The sequence below is a fragment of the Haemaphysalis longicornis genome, unplaced genomic scaffold (assembly GCF_048455015.1).
Source record: "Haemaphysalis longicornis isolate Haplotype H1 unplaced genomic scaffold, Haemaphysalis longicornis Haplotype H1 scaffold_6, whole genome shotgun sequence".
Classification (NCBI taxonomy): domain Eukaryota; kingdom Metazoa; phylum Arthropoda; class Arachnida; order Ixodida; family Ixodidae; genus Haemaphysalis; species Haemaphysalis longicornis.
This window is the reverse complement of record NW_027526407.1, coordinates 79,653,472-79,678,898: the sequence shown is the minus strand read 5'-3', so window position 1 is coordinate 79,678,898 and position 25,427 is coordinate 79,653,472. Positions and strand designations below refer to the sequence as shown.

General features: G+C 44.8%; 2 protein-coding genes and 1 non-coding gene across 3 annotated transcripts; 1 reads left to right on the top strand and 2 right to left on the bottom strand.

The window, feature by feature from the left end:
* Positions 1 to 406: 406 nt before the first annotated feature.
* On the bottom strand, positions 407 to 16,212 carry LOC144143557 (mitochondrial carrier homolog 2-like). The gene is made up of 12 exons (XM_077675352.1): positions 16,040 to 16,212; positions 14,791 to 14,875; positions 13,314 to 13,420; positions 11,737 to 11,881; positions 9,665 to 9,716; positions 8,215 to 8,274; positions 7,009 to 7,102; positions 6,436 to 6,468; positions 5,009 to 5,076; positions 4,472 to 4,547; positions 2,899 to 3,049; positions 407 to 638 (listed from the first exon to the last, which is right to left on the bottom strand). Exons 1-11 carry the CDS (start codon positions 16,196 to 16,198, stop codon positions 2,939 to 2,941), a joined length of 990 nt encoding a protein of 329 aa, XP_077531478.1. The 5' UTR covers positions 16,199 to 16,212; the 3' UTR covers positions 407 to 638; positions 2,899 to 2,938.
* Positions 16,213 to 16,449: 237 nt separating this feature from the next.
* Trnan-guu (transfer RNA asparagine (anticodon GUU)) lies at positions 16,450 to 16,523 on the top strand. Its single transcript has one exon. It is a non-coding gene; the product is annotated as a tRNA-Asn (tRNA).
* A 753-nt stretch (positions 16,524 to 17,276) lies between these two features.
* Positions 17,277 to 24,417, bottom strand: Gmer (GDP-L-fucose synthase-like protein). The gene is made up of 9 exons (XM_077675347.1): positions 24,219 to 24,417; positions 22,381 to 22,534; positions 21,986 to 22,100; positions 21,748 to 21,876; positions 20,372 to 20,579; positions 19,034 to 19,165; positions 18,490 to 18,569; positions 17,886 to 17,985; positions 17,277 to 17,485 (listed from the first exon to the last, which is right to left on the bottom strand). The coding sequence occupies exons 2-9, from the start codon at positions 22,521 to 22,523 to the stop codon at positions 17,430 to 17,432; spliced, it is 963 nt and encodes a 320-aa protein (XP_077531473.1). The 5' UTR covers positions 22,524 to 22,534; positions 24,219 to 24,417; the 3' UTR covers positions 17,277 to 17,429.
* Between the last annotated feature and the right edge of the window lie 1,010 nt (positions 24,418 to 25,427).

Sequence of the window (25,427 nt, the reverse complement as noted above, 5' to 3'; positions counted from 1 at the left end):
TACCATTGCCATGGTTGAGTTAGCCAGAAAGAAGCTTAATATTGATCTTGTCATGTGGTCTGGTAGGTGCTCCATAAGCACACCTGCCTAAACGCTTTCTTGAAATAACAGTGCTACATGGTAACACAGCATTCAGCTGAATTTGAAAGCAATTACTCCACTTGACAACCGTTTTTTTTTTGCTGGTCATCTTAGATTATAGTAGCGGAGGGGTGACCCATCTCCATCCATTTAGAAACTTTCATATCTATTGCAACCCACGACGCTTTCTCTGGTAGTTACGTATTGTTCGTTACAAGCTCCGCTTTGCTAACCTTTAGCTTTACTTTAAGCTGCCATGTTAATGTCCCACTGACACTGACTTGCACTCCAAAATGCAGGCCCAAGTCGAAAGAAGAGAGAGAGCGGCAAACAAGTACTTTCTTTAATTGACAACAGAACAAGTTGGTGATGGGTGGGTCCTTGCCCCCTCTTTTGACTGAATACAGTGACACAAGAGAAATGACACTGCATGCCACGTGTGCGTTACAGGGATCCACTTCAGCAAGCAAACGTCCAGTGGTATTGCAGGGCAATCCTAACTGCTGGCACCCAGCGAGCCACTTTACAGGTGGCCACTGCAGGCTTCTATGTACGATCTGCAAAAGAAAGAAAAAAGGCAGAACAATGCTTCGTAATGGTTGACTGTGCATGAAGATTTTGATACACTAAGTGTATCAACGCTTTCCAGCTTGGAAAACAATACCGCATGGAGATGGTACGGCAAACAATCCCATAAGGCTAAGTTCTCTGGTGAAAGGGCAAATGCTGCATGTAGTTTCACACTGTATCCACAATTGATTAGTGCACTACAATTTGCACCATTTCATGTTTTTTTTTTTTTTTTTTTTTTTTTACTGCTGGTGGCCTTTTCAATGTGCGTTGGTTTGAAATGCTGCCCAGAGCTCCACTTCGCTGCCTATTGCTCTGATTAACCACCCACTGCCTTCGGTAGGCTGACCCACCGACTGACCAGTGTAAAATGCATCCCGAAGAAATAAACAAATTTATCATATCCCTTCCTAAAAATACCTGAGAGCAGTGGGAAAGCTAGAAGTGCATCCAACTTTCGCTGAGAGTGTGTCCAATCGATCGCCAAACTTTCAAAAACCCACATTGCAAACGAAAAACGAACCCATGCGATGATTTTTCACGCAATAAGCAAACACATCTGCAAACGATCTAAACGTATACCGATACGTGGTTTATGAGATAAAGGTGTACTACTAATTGTACTCCTCCTTTATGATTGATACGTATTGTTTTTTCTAGAACCGTTCCTTTTTTCGGGATTTCAAGTACCCGTTTTGGCACAAAGGAAGCCCAATTTCACGCACACATTGTGTGTCCAGAGATCCTAGAACTTTGCGGTTGGCCAACGGGTCTACGGGGAAATGCGCTAGCTTTTTTACGGGACGCCATCGGTCCCACTAAGAAAGCTATCGCTTTAAACTGTCCACTGTGCGAGAGCGACACCAGCGGCAGCAAGCAACACCTCTCGCCACCTGGGTATGCAAAAAGGAGTCTAAATAAGTGGCTCTGAAGTCTCACATATTGCCAGCGGCTTGCAAATCTCGGAGTAAATCGCTCTGAGTAAATCTCGGAGTAAATGGCAAATCGGAGTAATCGCTTATCGCTTTTTCATGTTGTTTACGAGCTACCACTTCTCGCGATGCCGTGGCACCTAAACAACCAGTATTTGACCAGAGTTGTTCAATTTTTGTGATGAAAATTTGAAAATCTTGAACCTAACAAATCCACCCCTCTCCTCGCATTCTCACAATGTCGTCCACACCTGAAAAATTTCTGAGCAGAACCCCGAGTACACTCTAATGGGACGTTTAAACCTGATCAGATTAAGTGATGAAACTGAACCAGCCTGAGCTGAGTTAACAAGAGCTGATTCGCATTAAAGGGAACACACAAATACGAGCAAATGACCTCCACACTACGGTCGGCTTCCGTTAAGATATGGCAGCAGTTCGTTCAATTTCGCAACTTTACGGATCAAATTTAGAGCCACTGTTAGAACACAGCACTTTTGACCAATGCCATCTTCTGCCTAATTTATGCAACTTTTACCATGGGGATGAATCAGTGTCCAACAAGATGAAATACAAATTTGTTTTAATTTGACAGCACTTTGACTTTGGTAGCTCACTCAGCTCCATTCTAGCACTATAAGATGTTTTTAACCGAAAAAAAAAAAAAAAAAAAAAACAAGAATTATTGGAAAACTTGCATATTCTGCACCACACACACATCAGTAGGGTTGTTCGTTTTCAAATAAACCTCAATTTTACCCGATTTTTACACCCCGAACAAGTTTAAGAAGAATCGGGTCACTTGAGAAGAAAGTTCAGTAAACATCCAGAGCACTGTTTCTAAAAATTGTTAGTAAACATATTTTACTCTTTGTGTTGTTTTTAATATAAAGAAAGACAAGTACTAACAAAAACGAAAATCTTGCCCCCAATACGCGCGCTACCCTAATACGGATTTTTTGCGCACTTGTCTCGGCTCGTGATATCTACTGATGTCACCTAAACCGGTGATTGTCTTATGTTTAAAAAATAACCCTTTGTTATGTTTGAAAAAAAAAAAAAACTAATGTGTATGAAAACATTCTGGACACACTTGAACTATAATTTTCCAATTTTGCTAGCTTGCAAATCGCCACCGCTTTCACTACCAAATGGCATTTCTTTTGCTGTGTAGACCTGCACGGCCAAAAAGAATGTCATTAACGGCTGATGTCATTCACTCTAAATGCCATTACATTTCCTGTGTGACAGGGGCATTACACAACACCAGATGTCGCCACACGGCCACCACCCCCTGCAGTTTGTGCCGCCTCACCTGCAGCCGTGCCAGGGTGTGGCTGGTCGCCGCAGAGCCCTCAGTGGTGGCGCTTGATCACGCCCACCGGCCTGGGCACCCCCCGCTCGTCAATGATGTACGGCCCCTGGTAGTACCTCCACAGGATGGACGAACCCCGCTTCAGCTGGCCCTGCACAAGGTCAAGGGTCAAACAAAAGGTCAGCCAGAAACTTCAACGAAAAACCACACGGGCTAGGTAACACCACCGGACCACAACACAACAGGGCCTGTCAACGGAACGACTGCAGCGGAGAGCTGCTTCAATTTGCAGAAATGCTTAGCTCTGGCATTTGTGCTAGTGCCTTACTTCAGGCACTGTGAATGAAAAAAACGAGCTGTAAAAAAATGTTCCACTGACGAATGTCTGTAAGTTCCAATACAGATTTGCTCCTGCTTTGATTTATTTTTGGGCTGTTTTTACTGCAGTGCAAACTTTTCCACCATCAAGAATGGTCTAAAAATGGGCAAATAGATTCCAATTTATTTCTTATGGGTTCACAAACTCCTAATATTTCGTATGTTTATACACCTCTAATTCCTTTTTATACACGGTATATTTAAAGTCGTTTTTCGCTGGTTTTCCCATCCGTCCTTATGTACGAACTGGCCCAGCAAGCTGCACTTCTTCTAAGTCCAAATAAATGCAAATTCGTCTGATTTTTTGCCACCCTTCCGGTTCCCCTGACTTTATTTTTAAAAGTTAAAACAAATTACGTTTTGAATAAGATCATTAGATGTGCGTGAATATCTAGGTGTGGCATTACCCAGTGAAAACTGGACTGAAGTTTTGACAGCACGTGTGGCTAACATCCTTGCATCGGCAGACAAAGCATCAAGACCATGGGCACGCAAATTGCCGTATTCCACAACTTTCCACCCCTCTATGTGAATTTGGAGCCCTAACTACAATTCTAAAATTCCTGCTTCTCTTTTTTTCCTGGCCAAGTGCACAAAGTCATTCCTTTCAACGTGCAATGCATGTGACTTTTGTGTAGCCGCTCGTTTGAAACCTTCCTATGATGTAACCGGCTTCACAATACTTGATACCCTTGGCAAGCTCGAGGAGAAATTACCACCGTCAAAGCTCTCAACACCACCAGCAACTACAAGAACTTGGCGTATCAGGTTTTTGTTGTGATTAGACCTGATACGCCAAGTTCTAAAAGAAAAAAAGCTCAGGCATAACATTTTTACACTTACTACTTACCAAGAGCAAAAGGTCTGCTTTTGCAAAGAGCATAAGCACAGTGTTTAATGAAAGTTTGCCTTTGCTTAATTAAGATTTCGCAGTCTGCCACCTAGCTGTATCATGTGTCGTGATATCACACCTGCCACACTTGTGCTTTAGTGGCTCAAGGTCATTGCAACACGATGAATGACCTTGAGGCATGGCATAGTAAAGCTTTTAGTCTACATAAAGCGTCTTGTTCACGTCTGCTACAAACCTTCTGCAGTACACAAACCTAAGGTATTCCCCAAGGCTGGCTACCACAATTAGTGAAAAAAAGATCTCTCCCTCTCTCCCCCTCCCTCCCCTCTCCCTGAGTCGTACCAGGCTGCTGAGGTGATGCCAGCACTCTGTCCAGCTGGGATAGGCCGCCATGTTCGGGGGCTTGCCGGCTTCCAGGCTGCAAGGCACCGAGCAGAAGAGGCACGAGATTGGATGCAGGCCATCGGCAATCAGTACAGAGTCAGTGAGGCTCGAAAATGGCACAAGATGAAGCACTCGTTCCAGAGACAAAATTACGGGCTTTAAAACCGCGAGCAAAAACACGCCTCCTACGGAGTACACCATAGTTGCGGTCTGAGGGCGGAATTAGACAGCATGTCCTGTTTTAAGTGCAGAAAACATGCTTCCCAATTCATCACAAACATGCTACTTTCTAGGAAAATACCTCTCCGGTGGGGCCAACAATTCCAGTGCTCTTGGCAGAATCTTGGAGAAAAGCTGGTAAGCATTTTGTTGCCTTGTGAAAGGCACAACACACAGGACTTGTGATTCACTCCAAAATAAAGAGTGAAAATGCCCACTTTTGAGCGAGTTGTGTTTAACGAGTGTCGCCTAAGAGGAGAGAAATTGTTTACGCACCTGCTCCCAGAAATGGCCATCACCGTGCCAACAAGAGCAAACGGATACGTCACAGAGCTTGACAGGAACTGCAAAAAAGGTCGGTCAACGCTTTTTAGATTTTCACAACCAGAAAGAAACCAGCAGTGAGCTCCACAGATATAACTAGTGTGACGCAAAGGAGGAACATATTCAAAAGTTGCAGCGAATCGGACAAGACAATTTTTGTGGAAAATGCTTCCGATAAAAGGACAAGACAATTTTTGTCTTGTCTGATGAAAGTAAAAAAATGGGAAATTATGAGGTCATTAGTTATTAAGTGACCTACTACTTTCTAAATGGCCTTTGCCGAACAGACATTGTCAAAGGGGTTGATTCATTTGCAACTGACATTTTAAAAACGTTTTAAAGCTAAAGCTGTATTGTCTTCACAGCGCTTTCACCGATTAAGATTTTTCGCACTTGATGGTAGCAGGCATTCCTTGCGTGCCGATGTCGCCCTATTTGCACGCGCTTTTGCTTGAAATAAATGCACCAATGGTAGTTTTCAATAGTTTGGATGACAGCAGTCGAGGAACAATATATTTCAGTAGTTCATTATGGAATTGCCATTCAAAGCAACCTTTTATTTTTTTCGCTTAGTTCTAGGACTGAAGTGGGTAATACATAAAGGTCAACTTTTCGTTGGAGCACACCGTTTCCAGAGTTATTTGTGCGTTTTAAAAAACTTACTGAAACATTTCACATAAAAAATGATAATAAAAGAAATGAGACATTTTGGCACTGTTTTTGGTTTAAAAATGAGATAAACAAGAAATGTTTGTTAATGACAACACTAAGCAATTAGTGCATACCCCACAGACTGCACCTACCAAATTTTCCTGCGTATAACCCGCCCCTGCATATAATCTGCACCCCCACTTTTAGCCTGCCGGAAAACAAAAAAAACCCAGCGTATTGCCCACACATTTGATAGAGGAAAGCCTGCACCTAAGCTACTGCTCAAGCAGCACATCACGTACTACGTAGACAGAAAAAAGCGTATATTTAGCAAGTAGAATACACTGACTGGTAGGCGAAAGTCACAATTCAATCAGTGTCACTGCTCTCGCTAAAGCTATCACTTCAGCCGCAGTCCTCACTGTTGTAGACAAGGTCACCTTCCCGGCACAACGAGCATTGCCGTGAAGCTGCACTAAAGGAAAAACCCTGCATATTATCCTCACCCCTACTTTGCCACCGAAATTTTCGCATTTTTGGTGTGGGTTATACACGCGAAAATACGGTATTTACATGCATGCATCTTAGTGTTGTTTAAAAATTTATGTATGCAGCCAATTTCCCATCTTTAATAAGGAACAGGCTGAAAATAGAATGGCACTGCAAAAAGTGCACATGAAAATCTCCCGTATCCAGTTTACGGACAAGAACTCAGACAACAGGCTTACCATTGTCGTTGCACTAACGTAGCTCTGTAATGTCTGAAAAGAGAAAGTGTGGTTCAGTGAGGGCAACAGGATATCCAATAGATACTCGGCCAAAAAGGTGCACAAGAAATTTTTAGAATGAAGACAAACAACTACGACCAATCTTGCAATAATCTAAAGCGCGGGAATTTCTCCTCATTTTGAACAGAATCCCTCCTCTGCCTAGCATTGAAGAGTGAGCCATACAGTTCGAGTTAACCCTTGTGCTTTGCATGGAAAGCCATCAGCGGACATACCCATTGTGTGTTCGAAGTCATTTTGAGGCACGTTACGTCTGACTAGACCAGCTTTGTTAGGCGAGCTTGCTGTGTGTGTTGCAACACTTTTAGATAGAGGTACTGCTGTGTTAGGCACATAGATTCTGCATGCTACAATTGTTGAATCTCCAAAAACCTATTCTTCAAGAATATAATACTAGTCTGGCCCGCAGAGATAAGATTCATGCAGCGATAAGACTGAAGTTGCTGCTACTCGCACACAAATAAAGACACGGAAGCTTGCTGTGAGGGGTGAATTAATGACAGGGGTACAGACCTTGTCTTGTACGATGTAGGCGTTAATGACAAAGGACACCGAGCTGGCCAGCCATATGGTGAACACCTCGCCAATCAACCTGGGCACCAGGCCACTGAAATGCAATGCAAAACAGACGCACTTGAAGAGCCAGAATGCATCTGGCGTAAAGAGGAGACTTCCGATTCACACCAACATCTGCTCGAAGGGACTGTGCCTTCCCAATTTTGCACGATAAAAGTGCACCGCAAAAACAGCTCCCTACCTTGAGCTGCAATTACTCTGCAAAGCGAGAAAAAACAAACCAACCGACAGTAAAAAGCTTAAGTGAAACAGTAATTCTCTCGATGCCTAAGCTATAATATCGGTTCTTATGCATCGCTAGAATTACTGATCAGTTACACAAAGCGTGCTACCAAACAACACTGTTAATTAAATTGCGAACATCAGAGCAGTTTGTAACGTTAAAACCCGGGTGTTGTGAACATAAATATAAATAAATAAAATAATGCTTTCGCATTAGAAATGAAAAGAAGTTGCACTAGACTACTCAGAAAACAGTACAGGGCAATTGCCGCCATCGGTTTTGACCCGTCAACTCGCAAAACACAAGTTACAGGTTTGGAGCTTAATGTTCCCTTTGCTTTGGAGAGCCAGGCACATTCTTGTCAGCGACACTGTGACTGCAGACATTTCAGGCCTCTGTTCACTGGAATGCACAGTTAAATCAAAATGGCAGCAAGTCAAACTGACACAACAAGGCCTTTCTTTTTTTTATTCCTCCTCATGCCTTAGCAAGCATCAAGCCACGTACAAGTTGACATCAAGCTACAGCCCCTAGAGAAAACCTGCCTTCTTTTTCCCCAGCACAATACAACCCACAACCCATTACAGAAGCCAACAAATATGCAGCAAGGTTTACAAATCCTAATCAAGGTTAGAGCTTTGCAAGATCAAAATCCCGAATTCAAGCCAAGCCAGATCAAAAGCCAAGCTCCCTGCAGTACTTGACGCATACCCCAATAAATGAGCAAGGTTTTTAAGTACGGACCCAGAAATTAAACTTACAAATACAATGAGCTACGAGGCAAGCCTGCTTGCACTAATTTAATGAATTTGTACTTTGTGCAAGCTCTGTTAAGATGAAATGCAGGCTTCGGCATGTCAAGAATCACCTCGCAGCATCTTCCGTTTTGCATTTGCCTATCTTGGAGCAAGCTCTCACACCTGAATAGGCCGCCCAGGCCTTCTTCCCTGTAGATCTCCACGACGGAGGTGAAGATGCCCCTGCAAAAACGAAAGCGCACCCCGTAAGACAGTGAAAGAGAAGCCAACGTTCCCTTTCAAAAGTGTCGCGGTAGCACCAACCCGGAAGCCAAGAGTTCATACTGAATGTAATCCAACTGCTACGCACCCACGTCGAACATTTAATTAGCTCACAATGTTCTCACTTCATGCAGCTTCTTCAAATTTGAACTGCCCAATGTGGTGGCATTTAGCTAAAATGTTTTCCACACTGCATGCTAAGATGTAATCGCAATCACCCGTTTCTAACGCGTATCTCTTTTCAGGAAAAATAAGTTTCAAAATCTAATTCAAGTAACAACCTGAAACTGCGTGCCAATGGATGCCTATCATTACTGACACGGCAGGCACTTTGCACGGGTAAAGCGTTGAGAGACTGCACGGCCGACAGCAACACTCGCAAACGCACAGCAAATGCCTCTCTGGTTTATCTTTGCGCACAGAATGAAATCGTCTACTGCACAGTATACGACACTACAGTAACGCACGGGAGGGAATTAAGATATCTTCCCAGTGGGTGCCGATGCGTTAACTGTAAGGCATAAAGGGCTCAGTGCCATGAGAGCGATTGTTATTCCCATAAGAGGATAATAATAACAATAAAAGGAAAACTGTTGTAGATAGCAACCCCCCCCCCCCCCCCTGCATTTCCCAAGCCTTTATTTAGTGACACCACCTTGCTCTGACAAAGGAGGAAGAACAGCTGACAAAGTACCATGAAGCACATAAAACGACTGCCACTTCACTCGGACCTCTCAACGAGCATTTTTTCTTTGTATTTTCACGAACCGATTTGGGAAGTGTAGTGCACTTAGCGTGTAGTGCATACAGTGCGCTATGATTCAAAAGGGGAGGCCAAAGGCTGCGCTCGCAAGCCCTAGCATCCATGAATGGCTTGTCCAGCAAAGGTAATTTTTTTCGCTTTTCCTTTCCCGGTAGCGAAAATCGGGTGCACGCCAGATTTGAGGGTGTGCTAGAATCGAGTAAATACGGTACACAGAAAAGCAGTGTAACGTAGGCTTTACGCTTGAAATAATAGCAGCAAAAATTCTAGCTGTCCCTTTCTTTTCTTTTTTAGGGTGTGTTAGAATCGAGTAAATACGGTACACAGAAAAGCAATGTAACGTAGGCTATACGCTTGACATAATAGCAGCAAAATTCTAGCTGTTCTTTTCTTTCTTTTTTTTTTTTTTCGGGCCACCAGAATGGGGAGGGGAAAAAAGAAAAGAAAGACGAGAGTCAAACAGTGTGGATCCTCCACACTGTCTCAAAGACACAGACGCCTGTTGGTACGAGCTTGGAATAACGCGTGACTTTTTTACTTGACACGTCACGCATGAGCATGAAGGGAGGAGGGGAGTATCGTACTCACGTGTACTTCTCTTCACGACCCACAAACTGCGCCATGTATCGGAGGCACACCACTGCAAGTACAGACAAAACAACAATAAGGTGTTTAAACTGCACCCAGCATTCAGGTGTGGGCGAGTGAGACAGCTTCAGGGTTCGTGCTTATTCTTATGGGGAAAATTTAATGGTTTTCAAGGACCTTCAAGGCTCTGTATGTCAATTTTTAGGACCAACCACAAAGTCTGTTAGAAATCTAATAAAGACCAAATTTCAGGGGAAGATAAAGGCTTGAAAGGATGAGAAGTCGTTGAAAAAAAAATGGGAACGGTGCTGGAGTCACGGTCTCAACAAGTGGACTTGCTTTCAGAAAAGTCCCATTGTTGAAAACGACTGATTCAGTGACTTTTTTCTTTAACAATTCCTCATAATTGTTTGTTACAATTACGCAGGCACTCTCACTGTGTTACAAAATGCAAGCTAAGCAACAAACAGTCACCGGGTCATTACGTTGCCTAATTTAAAATAAAAGGATTCAAGAAATTGAAGGATTTTGGAAGGGCTAGAAAAATTCCTCAAGGCCTTGAAAACAAGCTTTTTAAATTCAAGGGTGTTCAAGGAGCCACATGAACCCTGCAGATGGAAATGCATCCTGACATAGTGCAGGGTGCAGTAGCTAGAAGTGCCAGGATGTGTGAAAACGGGGAATTTTAGGGGCAAAATGTCCCCAGCAGTACCCAACATAACTCTGAAATTTCAGTTCGTACACGGACAATTTTAGCCCCGATCGGAGAAATAAAAGGTTCTAGCCAGTTTGCAAGTTCAGGAGATCGAACTTGGGCTGTGTCACTGCTGAAGTGGGAATCGTAACTACAATTCCATGACTTTTCACGTAGGTAAGTACTACGGCCAGTTTTAAAGTCCCAGAAGTCGGAGGAAAGTTCCTCACAACTTGTGAGTTTGATTTCAATTGAAGACAGCAGATCCCTTGTGTGAGGGGTTGGCCAAGAAATGGCAAGGCTAACCTCTTGCTCAACAGACCAGGTGTTTTGTTTTTGTTATTTATTCCTGCGCACTAAAAAGAAAAGAAGAAATGTAAAAGAAGAAAAAAAAACAGAAATTACAAATGTAAATATTGGAATACTTGCAGAGGCAAGTTATTGGGAACACGGCTGAGTACAGGTTAAGAGCACAGTCAGGAATCCCTAATTACTGCATCAACAAATGCACATGACACCAGCAAACTTAGGAACAGTGCAATACTTTTCTTGAGCTCAATTGCCTCTGGGTTCCAAATACAAGTTTTGTTACCGTAGTACTACTTTATGTTTATATAGCACTTGAGAATTCTCAAAAATACGTCTAAGATCTCCCAAGCTAAATTCCCTTCGTGTGCTCATGCTATGCCAAAGCAAAAACCACTGAACACTATTTGGCATTAAATGCCATTAAATTTGGCATTAAACTCGTAATGGGGTGTGGTGTCAGAGCCTCGACTGCGTTCTTAGCATGCGTCCATCCAACCACATCCATCAAGCCACAGCACAGGCGGTGTTAAACTTCATCCAGGTACAAAGGACACTCTAACCATCATTATACCCACCATCACCATGCAATTTTGTTCTGTACCAATGATCTGCACATTTACATTTTCGATTTGAATTCCCACATTTTTTTTCTTCCAACCTTCATTTAATCATTAGAACCCTCACTGTGCTTGCATCCACTTATGTAACAGATGCATACAGAAGTGCGACCTTTCATTTTCTTTTTTGTACAAGCATTCCTCCAGTTTCATAAATAGCACGATTACTTCGACACTTACCACTTTCCCCAGTAATGCCTCAAGCATCATGAGCATACATGAAATAAACAAATTTTGCATAGTCCACATTTGCCACCAGGCTTTTACTTCCTCCATCCACATGCCTGTGTGAAGCCTCTCGACTTAAAAGCCACCTGTGGTCAGCCAACAAAGGGATGAATAAACGAATGACAACTGCATTCGTCACCTTCAGTAAATTATAGCTTTCCTTTCACTACCCCTCCCATCGCTATCACCCCATAGATGCAAGCAGAGCCTGCAGAGAGAGTCACCATTGAATGGGTGGGCGACGAAGAGCGCGGCGCACTTGGCGGTCATGAGCTTGAGCGTGCGCTTGACAAAGTTGACGATGCGCTGCTCTTCCGTCACGCTCTCGTCGTCCTCTTCCTCCTCGAACGACTGCACCTCGGGCAGCCTCTGGAGCAGCGAGAGAGAGGGGCCGAGAACGACGCGTCTTTTTTTTAAGAGAGACGCGCGAGACAATAATAACTGTATTCCAGAAAACCTTAAAGGGGCCGTGCAGACAAAACACAAGTTTGGTTCATTTGAAATATTGCCTCATTAGAATCACACTGACACCACTTTTAATGTAAACTTCCTTCAAATAAGCTATGTATTTACGAAAAAAGGGAACAGCCATGCGACCCACTAGCTCATTTCCCGCAATAGAACCTATGATGCCATATGTGCCCGCTCTGCGATTTGCTGAGGCCGGCAAAAGCAAATTAGGCAGGGCTTATAAGCTTGCCGAATGAGCAATTTTGCACTTACATTTAGGGCACGTTCTTTTTATAGCAGTAAGAATGGTGGGGTAAACAGCGGAAGCTACGAAAGAACACGTAAAAGTAGAAGTATCGATGCTCACTGCTGTTGGTAGTGCACGCACAATGCTTTATTGTTTTAGCTGTACAGCACAGCGGCGCTTTGGGGATGTCGCAGACGACACTGGCCGATTGGCATAAGCGACGGTGTCTTACATGACCATATTTGTCGAGCGAGCACTATGTTTCACGAAACCATTATTTTCTACCTTCACAAAAACAAGCCAGGTACAAATATGGTCAAAAACAAAGCAAAGGCAGAAGACTGCTTGCCACGGTACGGTGGCGCCATCTAGGTTGACCAACGGTAAACAAGGCTCCGCAGCCGCTTGAAGACCTGTTCTTGTGATGTCATTGCAGACGTCATGAAAACACACAACGTGGCGGGAGAATCAAAATTGCAACTTAAATTGATTCATCTCTCAGCGAATAAAGCATCATTTGCTGGCAGAAAAGCGCTGGGGGCACAATAAAACACAAAATCTTTCGAATAAAACAAATTTGTATTTCGTCTGCATGGCCCCTTTGAAGGGACACTGGTACTGAGGACATTTTTTTTTAGTTTTTAACCTATGCGTACCCCGCCCTTTATCTCAGCTTCGCCAGAATCATAAAAAATTTCCATCTGCTGCCCTTTTACCCAAAACAAGTTTAATTGTGCGGGTTCACAAACCTTATAACTAGGTGTAATGCAGGGGTATCCATGCGGTCACTACGTTTTATTCTCCTCTTTCTTGGTTAGGCGTCAGAGCAGGCGACAACACTTCATAAGAGAAAACGCAATGTGTCCAAACTAGGCTTAGCCTCAGTCATAAAACGGGCCCTAGCAAATTGGAGAGGCCATTTATAATGGCAGGCGAAGTGCTAAAATTCCGAGGCAACATGTGTTTGCAGATGAGTTAGGAACTTGAGGAATGCGCGCAGCTCATAAGTGAATACTTTGTGCCCACTATGTAGCTCTGTCAACGGCAACAGTTGAGAGGAGAGCAACCCTTCCCAAAGACGCCCGAGAAACGCGATGCTCTCACCCGGTTCACTTCAGAGAAGACAGCACCGCTGACCACGTTGGCACACAGCCTCACGCTCAGCCCACGATACAGGCCGGCATAGCCATCTATTTTCTTAATGTGCCTCACTGAAAGGAAGGGGAAAGAACAAACAGGGAAAAAAAAATGAGACGAGCGAGGTCTTGTATGCTCGGTGATCAGACCAGACACCACACTAGTTCATTATTGCCCCCAGAAAGCACTTCCTCCTCATACTCCTTTTAAAGCAGCTTCAATCCCACTTCAAACACAGCACAAAAGCTTCCTACAAAGGCAACGGGAAGCAAATGCATGGACCTTAGCCGGCAACATCAACGTGAAAGTGTTTCATTGTTGCTGGTGAACCCATTTCAAATGCTTCGATGTGCCTCTGTGCATCCCAATTGTGCCCTCCGAATGCGGGCATATAGGGGTATCATGAAATAAATAAAGAGCTCCCGTGCATCACAGAGAGTGATGAAGGATACCAATGCAATAATTAGAAATGACAGAAATTAATGCCATTTGTTTAAAACACTACTATTGCCTACAGTGATTTTCTTCGAATAATTGATGAATTGTTAAAGGGGCCCTGCAGCACTTACCACCGACTACTCAGAAGGTATTTTGGGGTAAAGTCAATTGTCCCACTGATCTTCTCCCGCAAGAATTATACAAATATGTTCACAATCACTGAAGCTACACGAGACGAAAAATCGCGCGTAATCGTTCCCTCGCAAGTCGACCGCGAACTATGGAAAGAAAGCTGCGCGCTCTCTCCTGTAGAAGGGGGTGGTTCGTGACCTTCTCTTTGGTGGCCTTCGATATATCACAGGCCGGGGAGTTTTCTCCGCAACATGGAGTAGAAATCTATTTCCAGTTAGATGCAACAAAAAAGGCAGGCTCGCAAGCACGCGCTCAGGCTGGTAGGTTGTTTTTGAAGCAATAAATGTCTGTTGTCAGGTTGAAAGGGAAGTATTGAGTTTGTCACTCAAACACCACGTGCACTCAAAACACAAAAACGCCAAAACTGTTCATACAGGTTCAGGCATAGAAGGGGTTTGTAAACAGCGCCGACGACGACAGCGTATCGTCACGGGAAATGCGAAAAATAAGCCGCGAAGTTGACCAGCGACAGCCAATAGGACAGCCACCGCTCTAACGATGTAACCATGGTGGAGCAAAATTGAAGAGTGCAGTTGGTTTTTCCGCATCTTTCGCAGCGATTTGTGAGCTTATTGCGTCATGTGCACATGTAATATTCAGCTCAGGTATTTCTGACAGCGCAATCTAAACGTCGCGCAGGTTCATTTGCACTGCTCAAAGTGCATTGCAGGGTCCCTTTAACGTATGTAAATCAGGTTAGAGAGTGAGAATGATGGTCGAATAAGCCAGCAGCTCAGACAACAACAAAATTTGAAACTTTTTTTTAAACGTGCACACAACCACCCTGCCCACATAAACACAAGGTCAGACTCACTGTACTCGAAGGCTCCTGGTAGTGCCAAGGCAGGCTTTCCGAAGAAACGCCGCGTAGGCTTGGGCGGGAATGGTTCATGGCCAATCTGACGACAAAGTTTCTCAACGTCACAATACATGCAAAGGTAAGCATCAACATCTAGCAAGAATAACAAGCATCTAGCAAGAATAACAAATGACCAGGATTTCAGTCAGCTGCTTACAAGTGTTAAGCATTAAGACTTAGAACTCTGCAAAGACACAAAATGTACAACAGCAGAAATTTTTCTACGGGTCTCAGCTGATCCCTTATTTCGCAATAACTCGTGTCCTCAATGATAGTTCTGTCTTCTGTACCACAGCCATCAAAAATACTTCTCCACACTTTTCTTTGCAGTTAATTCGGTCGGTACACAAACAACACAACTACAGCAGAACTGTGCCAATACGTTCTTCAGGGAATGGAGAAATACAGGCGCACGATCCGGGAAAAACTATAATTATGTTACAGCTGGCCAAAATATATGGTCACAATAGTTTTATGGACACAATACTTTTATTCAAATGTTTTTCGGCCTAGGCAAGATAAGGCTATAAGTACGAAACCTGTGCTTTAGACAAGGGTGTTGCCGTCTGTACAAGCGCTTGGCCCGTTAGTTTGCTGTCACTCAACAGCGATAAAGAGCACGGAGCGAACGCAGCAGCGCTGTCACCTCGAACATCTACCAACTAGCCCGCCTGTCTGTCGTTCAGCGCTCATCGATGGTGACTTGTTATGCCATTGTTACCAAGGGCATATCAGCATTCATAAATTCAAAAAAGTTACCCCCGCCTTTACCATTCCCTCCATGTGGTAGGGTACCACACAGCGATCATAATTATTTGGTTACAATAAATTGCGATTCCCAAAATAAATTGCTCTGTGCACTTTCCAGCTTCTTTTCGACAGTTACGGATACCAGCCAGTGGTATCTCACTTTCCGTCCACCGATCACACGGAAAGCGTTAAATAAACAACCTCAAGGCCCGTGTCAGATACACGACATGCAAAGGTCGAGGTGCGCCCGAGTAAACCTACGGCTGCAGGCTATGGGCCACCATTTTAAGATATAAACGGGTGTTGCTGCTATTCATGAGCTGCATCAATCTGTAGATACACAAAAGGGTCTACCCGTAGAAGCTTTTTTGGGAAAGAATAAAGGTTGCAACGACCGATAACACGGCATGCTTTTCACGTTGATCACACCGCGCTAAAGCTGCGCGGATCTTACCTGCACTAGAAACTTGACGTAGTCGAACGGGTATGCTAGAGCTGTTATTGTGGCTCTCCCTACGACAGCGTAAACGAGGTCTTTTGCAGAGTTGGGCTCGTGCAGCGGCGATAAATCCGGCGAGATCGGTCGTGACATCTTCCCAGTCGGCGATGCCATTTTTCTCCATTCAATGCGCCGGCCAGAATTGGCTTCATAGCCGACCCGTCTCAGTTAGTTTCGATTTTGCGACAACCGTAGTTGCAATGCAAACAACTTATTGATCAGATAAAACCTTTATTGACAATATAAACGTGGAAAAACTTTTTCTGAAACAAATTTGTATATTATAAACACATTAAAAACATAAAGTAAATGCAATAGATAAGTGCCATTTTCTACTACGCTTTTTTGGCAGCGATTTTCAGCCAGCTTCCGTGGCGCAATCGGCTAGCGCGTTCGGCTGTTAACCGAAAGGTTGGAGGTTCGAGCCCTCCCGGGGGCGGCGCGACTTTTTATTTATTTTTTTTTCCGTGTAGCAAAATAAAATCTTGCATAGGCATGCAGAATTTACAAGCTTCTGGGGTAGTCCCTTGAGTAATGAAACTATGGAATGTACTAACACGAGCAAGAACTCAACACATCATTCCATATCCATGCCTTACTGAAACTAATGGGGCTGCTGAGCACGAGGTCGCGGGTTCGATTCCCGGCCGCGGCGGCCGCTTTTCTGATGGAGGCGAAAAGCAAAAACGCCCGTGTGTACGAGATTTCGGCGCACGATAAAGATCCCCAGGTGGTCAAAATTAATCCGGAGCCCTCCACTACGGCGCGCCTCATCGCCTGCGTTGCGTCGGCGCGTTAAACCCCACAATCAATCAATTACTGAAACTAATGGTCTCGTATTTACCAATTTTGGACTGCCCAAAACTGCTCGGAGTAACTTTGGACAGGCAAGTAAAGGAATATTGAGGCCTTTGCTGGCATCAACAGCACGGTCCTCTTTAGTTTGAGTGTCTTTTCGGGGCACTTCAGATGACTGGCTGGCCAACAGTAGGATGTTATCATCAAACCAACGTGCAAGCCTCTGGTCTGTCAGTTACGGCTGTGCTATCATAGGACAAGTGTAAACATGTTCCTTGGGTGGCTGAACATTGCTTAGCACACTGCCAGGAGTTGGGGCACAAAAATAATTGGGACAGGTGTGGCCATATGCCAGCCAACTGGCTACAATTCCCATATGCAAAGACGCCAAAAATATGTTCTTCAAAGTAATTTATTAACATTTGAACACTTGCAAGCATCCACACTCTCTCTGCAGTCACACTGAGCAAAGCTTCATGCTCCCAAAGACACACCACACTGCAAATATACAAGGTTCCTAGCAAACGTAGTGTGTCGGTGGGGGGCTTTACTTTCGGGCACTGTCGTAGTTTGCCACGTACCAGTCGACCGTTTCTTGCACAGCTGCAAAAAGAAAGAAAAGATGAGAGAGCAGGTTACGAATGAAGCAGTCATCATTTACCACAAGGCTGTTCACGAAAGTTTTAACGCTGGCCTTTCAGAAAGAGGGTAGTCAATGGCATGCATCGGCACGGCATCCCCCTTTTCAAACTGCCACTTGGGCTTTTGTTCACTAAGGTAGACAATCAGTGCAATTAAAGAAACGTTCACCATGACACTTGGTGGAGCACCATATTTATTCCGCCTTAAATCAACTACTTTTTTTTTTTTTTCGGTTAAAAAATTATTGATTCTGACCAAGCTAGAAGTGCCCAAAAATTTAAGCAAGTTTACGGCGATTAGATTAACATTTACACGTCGTATTTCGGAAGCTGCACTGTGAACTGTGAGCATAAAACCGCACCTTTGGCAATGGGGGTGAACTTGAAGTCTGGAAGGTATTGCCGAAGTTTCTTGTTGCTGGCGGTCTTCTTGAACTGACCATCAGCCTTGGACGTGTCAAACTTTATGGCAAGCCGTCAAGGAACATACACCACACAAAAATTTATGTACGACAAACAAAACAACAAAACAAATATTTTCATCCACTCCAATAGATGTTTCTCTCCTCCTCCTCCTCCCCCTCCCCCCCCACTCCCCCGTGTAATGCTACAAGCGGTGAATGTTATCACCATTACAACAATTGGCGTCTTGCATGTGAAAGCCAGAATGACCCAAGACGCGATATCTCAACTTCCATGCTTTCACACAAGCAAAGCTACCCAAGGAGCACCATTTCTTGATAAACCGGTCTCAACCAGACCATAAGCGGCAGAACACAGCACTTTGCTTGGCTTCATTCGGCTCAAGTTCATCTTTAAATGAAACTCTCTTCAACATTGTTAAATTATCAAAGGAAATTACCCCCCCTGGTTACAGCAACATAAGCTTGTGAGAAATGCACACCTATACAGCAGTGCAGATGCAGCATACATTCTTTGATAAAACTAGACGCAGAGCAAAGATACTATGACATCTCCCTTGAAGTTGAAGGCGTCCGTGATCAGCTTCGCCGCATCCTTGATGCTGATTTCATCGGCCTCGTCAACTGCAAAACACGGCCGCACGAAGGGGTAAGAATCGACATTTACACCACTCGCAAAACTACTTCCTTTATAGCGCACTATAGTCGCACAATAGTAGGCTAACTGCCTAAAGACAATCGCTGCTTAAACGAGCCAAGATCGTGTAAGTATAGGGTCTTCATAAACAGAACCTGCATTGAATACAGCAGATTTTACTGGTTCTTCACTCGTGGCTGCTACTGGTTACTTTTTCACAACTAATCAAATTATTTGAAGAAAACCCTCACTCGCTTCAAGGGCAGAAATCACTATTCACATGAACATATTTTCTCCTTCAACAAACTCAGGCAATGGCAGCAAGGAATCAAGAGAGTCACTTCCGACCTAAAAAGCTATCACTACAGAATTCGTCACTGCCTCCCTGCCAGGATATTTAAACAGGCCCAAGCAAAGAAGGAGAAGGGGTCTCAGGGGGAGAGCAACCCACCAGAGAGGATGATGGGGTCCACCTCGTCGTAGTCCCGTAGCACCCACACCATCAGCCGGGCCAAGTCCAGGGAGTAGATGAACTGTCGTAGCGGCTTGCCCGAGCCCCACACCACCAGGGGGCTCCCGTGGGCTGGAAAGGGAATTTTTAGAAGTGCCGTTGAGGAATGGTTGGGCACAATCTAGAATAGGCAAGATGCCTGTCAACTATTACCCAGATACAAAGGGAAGATATTAATCACCTTCATCATCATTGTCCAGAGAGGTGCATGTTTAGCAAAAGTTTTTCCATACATTATTTTGCATTTACACGACCCCGATTCCTCGGCTTTTGTTTCGTAAAAACGTTTATGCAAGCTCCATGAACCACGCGCTTAACCATTCAAGGTTTCTGGTGTCACAAAATGTAGTGTGGGAAAGTTTACAGGACGGCAACACCTGTTTTCGTGATTGTATTTTCTGTGTTCATAAGCAACTACCGCTGCTACAAATGGTATATGTGTATTCACGACACTCTGATTGATTGTGTAGTTTAACGTGCTGACGTAATGCAGGCGATGAGGCGCAACATAGTGGAGGGCTCCGGATTAATTCTCACCCCCTGGGGATCTTTAACGGGCGCCGAAATCTTGCACACACGGGCGTTTTTGCTTTTCGCCTCCATCAGAAAAGCGGCTGCCGATTCACGACCCTAACCCAGGGGTTCTCAAGCATGTCGGTCCCAGGGAACCCTGCTAAGCTCCGTTAAGTGCCCCCCCGCCCCCCTTCCGCTATTTTTCATTCCGTTCATCGTTCTCCGCTCCTTGACCATTTGTGGCAAATAAATGTTCATACTACTACTCACGCTACATTCACATGCAATAAATTCAAAAGGAAGCAGGCTTGCTTGCTTTTGAATTTATTGCACGTCAATGTCGACTTTACGCGAGCGCGTTCACTAGCGTCCTATCTCCAAACGGGAGAAATGCACATGGGGGTAATATAAGGCCGAGATTCAAGTGCAATAGTTCAACCAAGCAGCCCATTTTTGGAGTCTGGCTGGCTACAAGCTGCTGGTGGGATTTATTGCGCGGCTCGCGCGTTTCCGTTATGCACTGAGATGTGCTTACTGACACTCAAGCATAAGTATATATGGACGTTCCTCAGATCGATTGCACCTCAGGTTCGCCCTCTAAGTTACTTGGCCAGTGCGGAACCAAGGAAAATTTATCAGTGGCTTGCTCTATGCTCTAACCATGCTCTAGCCTACCAATGTAGGTCAACTTTCCTTTACACACTAGTGACCCTTCAAGCCTTCCTTGTGCTATGAAGTTGCGCCGAGTACAACGCTGGCCCTCACTCTTGGCCTGGTGCGTGCGGTTGATGAGCCCCGCCAAGACGTGGCCGTCCTCCAGGCTGAAGTTGTCGTGCGGCCCAAACACGTTGGTCGGGATGACGGCTGTGAACTTGCAGCCGTGCTGGGCCCGGTACGCGCGGTTCTGGACGTCAATCAGCCGCTTGGCGTATGAGTAGCCGAAGTTGGAGTCGTGTGGCGGGCCATTGTGGATCTGCACCAACATCACAGCGTGACAACCAACCCTGAGAAGTAGTAGTTTGGAATACCACGCCACTGAAAATAATTTTAAGGATGACGGGTTGCTACCATTTACGGCATCGGATAAAGTTACAATTGAGCGAAATTCTTTTAGGCGAGCAAAAGACTGTGGAGAACTGGGCAATCAGCAATAATGGGGGTGTGGGCCTGAAGTTGATGTTGATTTGAAGCATTTGTGTGGTAACTATAGGTGTTGTATAACATTTGTGCGGTTGTTATACATCTGCTTTCAAGCAGATTAAAAGGCGATGAAACCCACCCCAAATGAACAGTGCAAAAAAAAAAAAAAAAAAAAGAAAGAAACGGTGGCTTGGCTTGGATTCAAACATTGGCTCATGAAGCAAGGACTGAATCCACTACACCACAAAGGTTGACAACACCTAGAACAAGAGATACAGCCATACACTCATCTTTGTGAGTGTCCCCAATGCCAGGCAACAAATTTGCAGAAAAAACAGCAGTTTCCCGGGATCAGCTTCGTTTGCTGGGGTGGTGTCCCAAGTTAATGCAGAGAGTAGGCCACTAACAGCAGGCAGGGTATAAGCTGCTTGATAGGCTGTGATGTTCATCATCACACAACCGAATATGCCTTTTTCAATAATGTTGAATGCCGCACAATGTTGCACGGGCATCCCAGAGCCAACAATAGTTACCCCCCACTTGCAGGGGTGTTTTTCAATGATTCTGGGCTGGGTCCCTAACTGAAATAACTACTCGGGCATGCTGACAAGAGATACGTGGTATAAAACTGCTTTTAAAAATATGGTTAAAGAAACAAGAAAGGAGACATTGACAGTCAACAAAAAAGATGAACAGGGAGCAAAAAACCTTTTGGCAACTACAGGGGAGAAAATAAAACAATGGACCAAAATAAATGCATGAACTGAACTTAAATGCACCAAAAATGAAGGCACAGAAAAAGCATAGCAAACTTGGAGTCTCATTTCACAATTTGAACACTTTTTCTTCCTCGATAAATCCTCATAAATCCAGATGTGCATCAACGATGCTCCACTGCGCATCATCGCATTTAGCGGTAAGAGCCATATTGCATGAATATACAAGACATTGAATTTTGTATTTTTATTTTAATATGTCGCGTGAAACTTGCTACATCTCACCATGGTTTCGTCGATGGGGTACGTCGTCTTGTCCGGGAATATGCACGTCGACAGACAGGAGACCACTTTCTGGACGCCTGTCTCAAAGCTCGTCTGCAAGACGTTGTCGTTGATGAGGATGTTCTTCCTCTGCAGCAAACAGAAGCAACGAGGTGCTTCAAGCACGTCCGATTTGACTTCGCGCGTTTCTTAACACGCAAGCGGGGGAGGGGAGGTGTCTCTCTCGCAAAGCACTGACCAAGAAGTCGAGGTTGTACTTCATGTTCCGGAAGAGGCCCCCAACCATCGCGGCCAAGTGGATGACGTGTGTGGGCTTGTGCTTGGCAAAGAGCCTCTCTGCGTCCTGCTTGTTGCTTCGGAGGGGGAGAAGACAGAAACGAAAGAAAGGTCACATGCGCAACTGCGGGGAATTGCATCCAAAACGAAAGGGTGGAAGCATGAACAGCATAAAAAAACTGCACTCTTTACGTCTAAAAGCAAAGCTTTTGAGGCCCAAAGTGTGGCGAAATTGAAAGCACAAAGCACTGCTTATGTAATGGATCTCACCAAGCCCTTACTGCGCGAGGCCAGCTCAGACCATTAGCAAAAAAATTCTACATTATTTGAATGGGAATAAAAGTGACGTTAGCTTACACAAGGTCGGCGTCCTTTGAGGAAGCAAATATCCACCGCTCTCCAGCCCTCTTCTCTGTTCCATTGACAACAGCCTCAATGGCCTTCCCAACCAGGCCTGTGCCACCGGTCACCAAGATTACTTTCTCCTCGGCTGACGCCATGCTCTCTGGCCCTGTAAAACGCAAGCATCGAACAAACGCCTGATCAAGCCATTGAACTTGTACAAAACAACGCTTGTCGTTTACTCCTATCAAATTACAACCGCGCTACCAGTGTCCATGAAATCTACACTGTCTTTACCTTGTCTATTGCTTCGTTGAAACGTTTTTCACCTTAGTCTCTTTTTCAAGGTATATAGCCATGCCTCGCTTAAAAACAGTCTGATCTCGCTGCCTGCGTAACACTCCGCTCGTATAGATCAACATAAAGTTGCGATAACACAATGTCGCACAGCCAGTGACTGGAAACATCTACACCGCGACATTGCGCAGATATCGGACTTTTCTCTTTTCCGTCAAACTCCATGTGCTTTCTCCCTAGGCCACGATGTGGCATGACTAATTTTCAGATTGTTATATTACGCGTGCGGATTTGCATGGTTTATATGCTATTACTCTTGGGTTGTTTTTGCAGTGCTGCTGTTTCGTAAATTTTTGAATTACCAGTGTAACATGTCAGCCCACGTTTTTCGTGCTAGTGTTTTTTTTTGTGCCGCAGTTATGTTCACCTACTTTTTTCTATCTTTTTCTATGTACCCGACTCCCCTCTACAATGCGTAAGTACTTGAGGGCATGTGAAATAAATTAAAAAAAATAAATCATTTTAATTTGTGCTGCACAAGTGGCTGCAGTTTTCAGGTTGGTAGCCTTTTTTTGTGCGATTTAGTGAGACATGCGTCTTGTTAATGTCACCCTGTGTTTACTGTGTTTATATTTGGCAAAGATTTGATTTGTGCTATGCAGTGAACATGGGGGGTGCAAATCATAATTCAAATATATATGCCACTCTCCGTGATGGTGAAAAGTGGTATAGATGGCCCTGTGACTCTCAATAAGCAAATTTCCGCAAGTCATTTTGTTATTGGCCCGGGAACGAAATGTCACTGCCCTTCACACCACTGGATCTCCAAACACGAACCTAAATTACTGCATAGCAGTATTTGCGCGGTGTGCAAAGACTTGCGAATTTTTAGGAAAGGGAAGCACCATTTCCTTCGGCTTTCTGCAGACGACAACAAAACGGCGTTTGCGAGGCTCTAGCGACGGGACAAAAACGCTCTCCAAGCATGGCACATCTGCACAATGATAGCGGAAAAACACGAGCTGGTAGATAAACAACGATTGTTTGTATGGCCACTTCAGCGTCCGCGATAAACGTCGCAAAAAATGCTGCGTGCGACCTATTTTTTTTTTTCTTTTTTTTTTTCACGCATGTGCCAGGGTTTATACGTTACTGGCAAATTTAGGTACGGCCCGTGAAGTTTAATTAGATTGCGTCGGTCGATTGTCCAACGGTATTTTTTTTCACGTGGTCACACACTTGCGCAGGTAACTGGCGACGCGCCTTGCGCTCCGGCTTTGCATGCTCTTGTAGAATATCTATTCGTGGACGTGGCAAAGCGCGCGTAGGGCCACAGCTGGTTTTACATGACAGACAGCAAAAACAACGCCCAAGAAGCGGGAACCGCATTGCGAGCTAGGACGCGTACCGACACCGTCTCCGATACACACGTCAAGCAATTCGCACCGAGAGTACTTTCTGTTTTTTGATCAGCAAATGGATGGCTCGGGCAAGAAAACGCCGCGAGATGCTAGGTAAATTTTGCCGAGTGAACTTTAACCATCGCCTGTACTTACGGTAGGGTTAAGTTGATGTCGAGACAGACAGCTCCACCGCTCCACTGCGAAGTGCCCCTCGAGTCGAGGCGCGAACCGAAAGCCAAGGCTTCGTTTGTGGAGCACTCAAGCGATGATTGTACGACGAAATGTGCACAGCCGGCATACGCAGACAAACCCCCTCCACGTGACACCGATCAACAATCGAGCTACAATGATGATGATGATGGTGGCAAAGGAACCTTCGAATCGGGGAGAGGGCAAATGCTATCTGGCCTGCGCAAGTGATCGTTGAATTTAATTTAAAAAAAAACTTTATTACGAATAGGATGGCCCACGTGGGAAAAGGAATAGAGTGGGTAAGCGGGTTCCTACAGCTGGAAGGGTAACCGATGGCCTGGGCTTTGGTTCAGCCTCCCGGTTACCGATTCTTACCGGCGTAACCGGTTCAGCCATGGTTCAGCCTCCCAACCGTCCTGCAGACTTATCTTTGAGGACTTAGTTGTAGGACTTGGCCCAGGCTACCGATTTAGCCTTAAGCGCCGCCGGAAGCTGATCGCGGAGGCCACGGTGCTACAAGCTCATGTCAGAGGTAGAATGTCTAGTCCTCCTAGCCACCCTATCAGAGACGCGGTAGTTGTGGCTGGTGGGTTAGTCCACTCACATTAATGAAATAAATAGTAAGAAACATATTTGGACTACTACTAATCGCTGCTGCTTAATTTTTATTTAAGGAGAAACATACAGTAGGCAGCCTGTTCGACCACCACCTACGCATTTGCTGCGGCCGAACCAAACCACAAAAACCGGACGGAGTTCAACCATTGCAATGTGTTACACTACTTCAGTTTACTAAAAAAATTCACGCATCTCCACAAAGTGAATCATGACGAGTGGGCGAAGCACTAGGATCGTTCTTACCATATATCACCCGTGGCATTGCCCACTCACGCATGTAAATGAGTGGCGATGCGTATGTACAGTATATACAATTCCAATCCAATGCTCCTCGCGCATGCGCAACACTGTGTACACAAACGCCAAGGGGCTTGAACCCTAAAAAAAAAATAAATTTCATCGGGTGCACCCTTGAAGCACACACGGGCAATGCCGAGTATTGACAGTAAAGCATGCATGTCGAACCCACAACCCTATTATAAGGTGCCAGCCCCAGCACTACAGTCCTCCAGGCCAGTGTACTAGAAGCAACCAGTCTTGGAGAATGACCAC

Excerpts from the sequence above, each read along its gene's own strand:
- LOC144143557 (XM_077675352.1), bottom strand. The coding sequence starts at position 16,198 with ATGGCATCGCCGACTGGGAAGATGTCACGACCGATCTCGCCGGATTTA. Across the intron at positions 9,717-11,736 it reads CGTCGCCCACCCATTCAATG|TGGTGTGCCTCCGATACATG; the intron begins GTGACTCTCTCT and ends CTGTACTTGCAG. Across the intron at positions 4,548-5,008 it reads ATGGCCATTTCTGGGAGCAG|CCTGGAAGCCGGCAAGCCCC; the intron begins GTGCGTAAACAA and ends GGTGCCTTGCAG.
- Gmer (XM_077675347.1), bottom strand. The coding sequence starts at position 22,523 with ATGGCGTCAGCCGAGGAGAAAGTAATCTTGGTGACCGGTGGCACAGGC. Across the intron at positions 19,166-20,371 it reads CCGCACGCACCAGGCCAAGA|CCCACGGGAGCCCCCTGGTG; the intron begins GTGAGGGCCAGC and ends TTCCCTTTCCAG. Across the intron at positions 18,570-19,033 it reads GGACCCCATCATCCTCTCTG|TTGACGAGGCCGATGAAATC; the intron begins GTGGGTTGCTCT and ends CGTGTTTTGCAG.